General features: G+C 32.2%; 1 protein-coding gene across 1 annotated transcript; it reads right to left on the minus strand.

Moving 5' to 3' along the window:
* Positions 1 to 2,660: 2,660 nt before the first annotated feature.
* LOC145053380 (putative E3 ubiquitin-protein ligase LUL4) lies at positions 2,661 to 6,984 on the minus strand. The gene is made up of 3 exons (XM_079001419.1): positions 6,319 to 6,984; positions 3,917 to 4,445; positions 2,661 to 2,948 (listed from the first exon to the last, which is right to left on the minus strand). The coding sequence occupies exons 1-3, from the start codon at positions 6,786 to 6,788 to the stop codon at positions 2,835 to 2,837; spliced, it is 1,113 nt and encodes a 370-aa protein (XP_078857545.1). The 5' UTR covers positions 6,789 to 6,984; the 3' UTR covers positions 2,661 to 2,834.
* Between the last annotated feature and the right edge of the window lie 802 nt (positions 6,985 to 7,786).

Consider the following 7,786-nt stretch of genomic DNA (forward strand, 5'->3'; position numbering starts at 1 on the left):
TCATGAAGTTTCTACTACCAACCCGAAATATGGGAGGTGTTAAATTTCCAAAAAGACTTTGTTAATAAAATAGATTAATAGTTAAAATATAATAATTATATAAATTAAACAAGAATTAAAAAAACGTTGGAAAAGCAACTTGTAGGTCCAATCCCTTTATGGGAGAAAGCAATAAATGAGGAGGATCGACCCCATTGGCCTATAAATAAGGGTTTATTTTGTCCATAGAAACAACATTTCAGCAATTATTTCTTTATTATTTTGTAATTTAAAACCGTAACCTTTGACTCATCGTCTTATGCATGTGATTTTTATCGAGGTTGATGTTATTCCACTAGTTGCACATAATATATTTACTCTCCCTCAAATCATGTTTTAGCTTATTTTATATATATATACTTCTTTTTCAAATTTGTACTGTTGACCATTGATTCTCTATTATAATAAGCTCTTTTAGTGGATTAAGAAATGTGGCAAACACAAAGCTCTTTTAGTGGAATTAAGAAATCAGGAAAACATTTTCGGTTGTTCAAATCACTCACAGCAACCTCTAATGGAATGGGTAAATCCTACAATATATATATATATATATATATATATATATATATATATATATATATATATATATATATATATATATATATATATAGGGTTAAGTTATTGTGTTTTAAGTATTTATTGTATGCATATAAGATTGATTGTAGACCAATCATTTTAGTTATTTTAAGAAAATAATTAATGCATATTACATGTTGAAAATTCATTATATCTTCAACATTACATGCTGAAGATTCATTATATCTTCAACATGTAATATGGATTAATTATTTTTCTTAAAATAACTAAAATGATTGGTCCATAATCAATCTTATATGCATATAATAGATAGTTAAAACACAATAACCTAATCATATATATATATATATATATATATATATATATATATATATATATATATATATATATATATATATATATATATATATAGTTTTGAAAAGCATGTGTTATTGAAGAAGTTATGAAGTGGTTTTAAGCTAAAAATGTAGCAGGCAAGAATGAGACAAGTGATATGGTCCCCAATCTACAATTATATGCAGAACAAGATTAACAACAAGCTCAGAAAGTCAATATTATTACTGCACCAATTTTGTATCTTGTATTGTCCTCGCCTCTGTAAAAAGCTCTGCAGATGCCCTCTCCCAGTGCTAACTTCCATGCCAAATATTCTCTCCTTCATTTCTGTCTTTCAAATTTTAAATTATAAAATAACCCCCCATTCTTATCGCTACAATATTCATGAATCCAACATTCTATACCCTACACATCGGAGACATAGCCCCATGTGATATTCTTTATTTTTTGTTTCTTTTACACCCTATTTTGTTTTGTACGACTGACGATAACACTTGTTGTATTGTGTTTGACGTGTATTGGGATGCATATAAGAGACTCGTGTCCATGTAACAAACATTGCAATTTGTTCAAAAGACTTAAATCCCCTCTCTTATCATTGAATAATGTTTGACCCTATTTATCATGACCCATATAATAAAGTCTTACTGAAAATATGCCAAATACAACAAGTATGGGACGATTTAAGTCTTTTAATCAGAACATATGGCTTTAAAAAAACTTTTAGCACCTATCACGGAGTCGAACATGAAAAGTATGACACATTGGACACAAGGGCCCACAGATTGACTACTAGGTCAGCCCCATGGGTTTCCCGATTCCCTAAATATTCTCATTCATTGCCTCATCTTTTGAAATGTAAATCTAAGGGGGGGTAAAAGTGATATTAGGTAGTATTAAGGGGTGTAAAGTATAAAAGTTCAACTACTCATGCTTTCTCCCATGAACTTGAAATATCTCCAGACAAGGATAGACAGATTACTAAAAGGCTACAAAGTAAAGAAGACAAACAGAGTAAAGAGAGGATAAAGCAAAGGTTAAATTCCAATCTTAAAGATGAAAAGTATAGTGGTGTTAAACTGGTAACTCCTAAGATCTGACATAAACGCGACAACTAGTCTTTCACTATCAAAAAAAAAAAAAAAAAAAAAAAAGAAAAAGAAAAAGAAAAGAAACTTAGTCATGTGAACTACTTTACTTCCTTAAGACACTTGGTAAGTTTTTCAAGACTATATTTTATGAAAGAGAGGATGTCATTTATGTCTTTTATACAAATAATATATCAATCTACGCTTCATATGTCACATTTTTGTATAAGACAGAAAACGTAATTTGTCTTATTGAATCTTGCAACGTTTTTGTTGATTAAGCTCACTTTAAGGTTCATTGTTATAAAAAGGGTTATTCACGTCCTTTCCCAAAAAAACAAATTCTGATGAGTCCTTGTCAAACTTTTTTAGGGTGGGACCCAAATCGCAATGTGTTTCATTGATATCAATAATCACAATCCAATCAATAATCAAAATCAAATGCATGTCATAAGCAGTTCTCCGAAGATTGGATTCATTTACTTGATTTTAAGACTCATAAAAATGGTTATTGAAAGTAAAACTCATACAAAAAAGTTGGCTGACATTCGAACCCTTGTTTGTTTTTTTAAAAAAAAAGATACCAACGTTAAATCAATTGTGTTACATTATCAAAGAAAATAGAAAAAGAAAAAGAAAAAGAAAAGCAAGCCCAAGAAGAAAAGGAAGAAACCATGGTTTGATATCTATACATGAATTATTAACCAAGGAGAAAAATAACAGCTTTTACACAAATATTATAACATTAACTACATCACAAGATTGGACAAGAGGAAAAGAATATACTTTGTAACATGTGATTCTTGATTCATTAAGAAAAAAAAAAAAGATATATCAACGATCAACTGTACTAATTTTGATCTCCATTAGTTCTTCGATAGGTTGACGACAAATTGGACACTTGTTTGATTGAACTCGCAAAGCCTTAGCACACTCGCTACATAGACACTGAAATCGTACAAAACGATAAAATCAAAATACATAAATAAATAAATAAATAAAAGGTTAAGAAAACATAGCATAGATTCTTCAACAAGTGACCCCTCGATTCTTATTTTTTACTTAATGGACTTAGTCTGGTAACCTATATATGAGTGTTTCTTTTTTATTTAGTGCAGAAAGAATGACTTAATAGAGAAAGTCAGGAAACGATGAGGTATTCCTCATTAAGTCCTAACGGTTGACAAATTTGCCCTTAATTTTTCCTTCGATTTCTCCAAACTTTCTAGGGGGATTTTCAATGATGAAAGTGAGGAGGGCATTCACGTCTTTTGCACTGAGAGATCAAGAGCAAGTTCCTATCCCAACGTATTTATAGACTATAATAACATGATTTGATAACAAGGATGCATATTTGATTATATGTAACAGAAGCATGATTTATAAGGTCTATGCAGAAAATAGCAACATACTTTCCGTGATTTCTTTATTATAGCATACAACCTTCATTTTTTCATATTATAACATTATTCTTTATATAAGGTTGACTTTTTAAACTATAATGTTTTAATTAAAAAAAAGATTCTGCGTTTAATGTCATAATTGGTTGATTTTTTAAGTGGGATGCGTTAATTAGAATAAACTGAAAGTGGAATGTTTTAATAGAAATAAATGGAAGTAGGATGCTATACTACAAACAAATCAAATTATTTTGTTATTTCTTGTATTTAGAAAGAATAAATATACATTGTGTATGCATATCCTTTATTAGTCATTAAGAGTCATATGCTTTATCTATCTACTCTCATCATCAAAGCAATATAGAAAGTATGTAAAATTTAATCATATCCAAATTGATTGTAGGGTTTTATGCAGAAAAGTCTCATTATATTGGGAAATTTTTTGATAAAGTCCTAATTTCTTTTTTTTAACAAAAAAGTCCTATTATTTTGGGAATTAATCCAACAAGAACTTACCATATGCCGACATGGAAGAACAGCAGTATCCTTAGGTTCTGTCATACATATAACACATTCATCTCCAGACCCCGTATTATCAAAACTCTCATCGGAATGTCCAATTCCAATTCCGTAGATTTCACGCAACTCATAACGAATTCCATCAATCCACAAAATCTGTCTTATCACTTTAACTTTAAAACCATCCCCATTATTCTTTTCCAAAACAGCTTGTGTGATTTGCATGTGAGGGGTAGGGGTAGGGGTAGTAGTAGTTGGTAAGGGATCATAAAGATGTTGATTGGGAGATAACAAGGGTAAAATCGTCTCTGCACATATTACAAGTGGAAATATGGATTCCCCGGATGATGGTTTTGAAAGGGAATCCAACTCAAAGAATCCCAAGTCAATTCCAGTCCCTGGTGGTTGCCTGAATTTTTGTCCAGGGCCCTTTGAGAATGGGACTTTTACAGGAAGAAATGCTTCGGGGTATAATGGGGAAAACTTGCATTCGGACTGTTCTTTTGCAAAGTAATAGATTGTCATGCTGTTAGACATCAAGGACAAAAAAGGAAAAACATAATTAGTTTATTTATAAGTTCATAAAAGAGTTAATTACACAGATTATCCAAGAAAAGAATGCAAGTTTATGGTCCCTAAAATGGATTTTGCTAACTGAGGGCTGTTAACCCGTGTCACTTAGATTTTACATGAGGGTATTTTAGTCATTTTTACCCTCGTCGTCTACTTTTTCATGAAATATTAGATTTTTGCATAGAAATTTATGAAATCAGAATGCATACTTATTCCTTCTCTTGAGAAGGGTAAATGTGGTGTGTTTTGTAAATGGGATGCAAAATAAAAATCAATACACACGGTGTACTTTTTCCATGATGAGGATGAGGGCAATTACGTCTTTTGCATGATGAGAGATCAAGTGTGAGTCCCTATCCCACCTTTTTGAGCGAGACAAAAAAAATGTGTGTTTTTGTACATTTGACATTAATCTTGTTGAAGCCAAAAATCCATGAAAGTATGAAGATATTTGTTGAATTTGGCAATATATAATAGCAAAACTAACAGATTAACTCTCAAAGATCACAAAGAAAAAAAAATACATTTCTATAACCATGTGCAGCTTCAATCAGAAAGACCCTAAAATCTGAGTCAATAATTTCAAGAGTTCACTTAATGTAGATTAACGTCAAGATACTAATGTATGAATATATCTTTATCCATTTGAAAAGAATTACAAAACAAAACAATGATGACTCATTCAGTAAATAGTTGAAAAGGCTCAATCTAAGCAAATCATATTGTTTCATAGTGGATTATGCCTAGTGTTATTTGTTAGATATATATATATATATATATATATATATATATATATATATATATATATATATATATAATTAGGGTTAAATGATATCTTAATATTAGTTTCTGAACTAATCCTAATTCTGAAAACCTAGCAGGATTTGCAAGGTTCTATAACATCTTTAAACTAGATTTTACTTAGATAGATAAATAAGTTATTGTTTTGATTATCATTCAATTAATGTTTTGAAAAGTCAGCATTACCCAAATTACTCTTATAATTTAAGGCACGAAAAAGTAAAAACAACCTATCATGATAAAATTTTGCTAGCATAGAATTGTGTTGAAACTCTATCTCAAGATACCTACACTTTTTGTCCCCTTGAGACTTGAGAGAGTCCTAAAATTTTACAAATTTGCCCTCATTTAATTTCTCCTTTCATTTCCATTAGTGTGTTGGGCACAACTTAACTTTTTCTTAAACATCATTTATCTAAGAAAAGAAGAAACAGATCCCTAGTTTAGTTCAGTGTAGTGTAAGGTAGATAACATGAATATATCTAAACAGTTGAATAATTTAATTTCTAATATAAATATCTAGAGAGTGGAATATTCACCATTACAGATTATTTACTGTATTTACTATACATTGGGTATGAATATCTTGATTATTTTCACACAAACACAAGTAGATAACATGATTATGTTCAAGATTATTGGACATGTGTTATGGGTTTAGTTATCTGTATTCTAGTGAGGTGCTATTAGGGACTCAATAAAAACAGTAAATGGAACAAACTAGCAATAAACCAACTTATGAACAAGTGAACAGTCTATGTTCAATATATAGGCCAATTCAGCTAGCGATAATCACTCATTCCACTCTATTATAGTATGATAATAAGCATGCCCAATACATTCCTCAATTGCACAATTCTACCCAAATTAGGCCTAAAAGTGATACGATCCTGTTATTGGTTGTATCAAAGTTTCTAACACAATTGTTCATCAAATGTAAAAGATAATGCATATGATCATTCGCATACATAAGCTATATGTAGAATACACAGTAAAGTAGTAACAAATTTACACAGATTACTAACCTTCCATCAAACATCGCATCAAACACGAAGGAAACTAAATGACAATCAGGATTCTCCTCATCGATTTCAACCTTCAATGTATCCTTATGCACGTTAACATGACTCTTAACTTTCTTTGCCTGCTGATGCTCGACATACGCTGGCGGAGGCTGAGGTGGTGGAGCCGGCATCATCGAAGGTAGACGCATTTGTGGCGCCCACCCATAATTGTAATTTGCTTGCTGTTGACTATAAGACCAAAAATTGGGCCTAACATTCAAGGCGTTATTAGGGTAATTACTGGCATCGTAGGGGTGGAACACTGGGGGCGTAGGCAGTGGGAGTGCCGGTGGTGGCGGCGGTGGCGGTGGTAGTGGCGGTTGTGGAGCAGAGTAAATATATTGTGGTGCAGAATAAGGGTCGGCAGAAGGTGGGTGTTGATGGTGATAATGGTTGTTTCTTCTTCTGTTGCTGCTTAATGATAAACCCATCGATCTTTCTGCAAAACTGGGGGAGATTGGGATAGGAAATCTAAAGGTGCGTTAAGGGAGGAAAGTCTAGAGGAGAAACAGATCTGGTTTTGGTTTGACGAGAATGGAAGGTTCTAATTTACGACTACAACAGGGTTGATTTTGTCAGACACGGTTTAGAAACGACATTTCCAAGAGGTTTTTGACTTTATCCCTTGTGATTATCCCTCCTACCTCTTTTCCATAGCAAATTGAACAATCAGATCGTATTATGTTAATTTTAGTGGCCCAAATATCATATTAGCTCATCAAATTTGTAATAGCAAATTGAACAATCAGATCGTATTAAGTTAATTTCAGTGGCCCAAATATCATATTAGCTCGTCAAATTTGTGTTAGTAGAGGCAAATACCATATTAGTTCATCAAACTTGTAGAGTTTGTTTTAAAAGACCATTAAACTTTTTATTTGCACATTAAGGGAATTAACTCTCACATGACCGTTTAATAATGTCATTTTACCGATTGTAAAATGTTTAAATGATATTATGGTGTCGTGGTCTCTACAGTGGAATGTGAGTCGACTAGTACTGTTTCAATCTTGGTCCCCAATTTTGCCAAGTCACCCCTATGGTCCCCCATTATAAATTGAAGGGTACCCTAAATGAGTGTTCCCCACCCTCTTTGTTAACCTAATCGTATTATTTGGTTAATACAACAAATTTCGATTTTTTCCCCTTTTGGCTGCTATAAATCAAGAAGATGGCATCAGAACAAAGCTTCTCTTATGGTGGTTTCAGAGTATCGGACCTAGACATGCCAACTGACTACGAGCTTCACGTCATGCAAACGCAAGTGAAAATTGAGGAAATGAGAGATGACCTACGACAACAGCTAGGCGAGTTTAGGGAGGAAATAAGTTACTTGAAAAAGATTGTGACTGTGATAGCTGTTGTTGAAGTTCTAGTGGTGTCGATGATCGGGGTTTGTTGTTGTGTTGAATGCTCTGGGTGGGGATTT

This window comes from Lactuca serriola, chromosome 5, assembly GCF_051521515.1.
Source record: "Lactuca serriola cultivar US96UC23 chromosome 5, Lser_US96UC23_V15, whole genome shotgun sequence".
Classification (NCBI taxonomy): Eukaryota; Viridiplantae; Streptophyta; class Magnoliopsida; order Asterales; family Asteraceae; genus Lactuca; species Lactuca serriola.

What these genes read in the sequence shown, in the direction of transcription:
- LOC145053380 (XM_079001419.1), bottom strand. Translation starts at nt 6,788, where the DNA reads ATGGGTTTATCATTAAGCAGCAACAGAAGAAGAAACAACCATTATCAC. An exon ending in GATGCGATGTTTGATGGAAG is followed by an intron (nt 4,446 to 6,318) that starts GTTAGTAATCTG and finishes GATGTCTAACAG; the next exon opens with CATGACAATCTATTACTTTG. An exon ending in TTCTTCCATGTCGGCATATG is followed by an intron (nt 2,949 to 3,916) that starts GTAAGTTCTTGT and finishes GTACGATTTCAG; the next exon opens with TGTCTATGTAGCGAGTGTGC.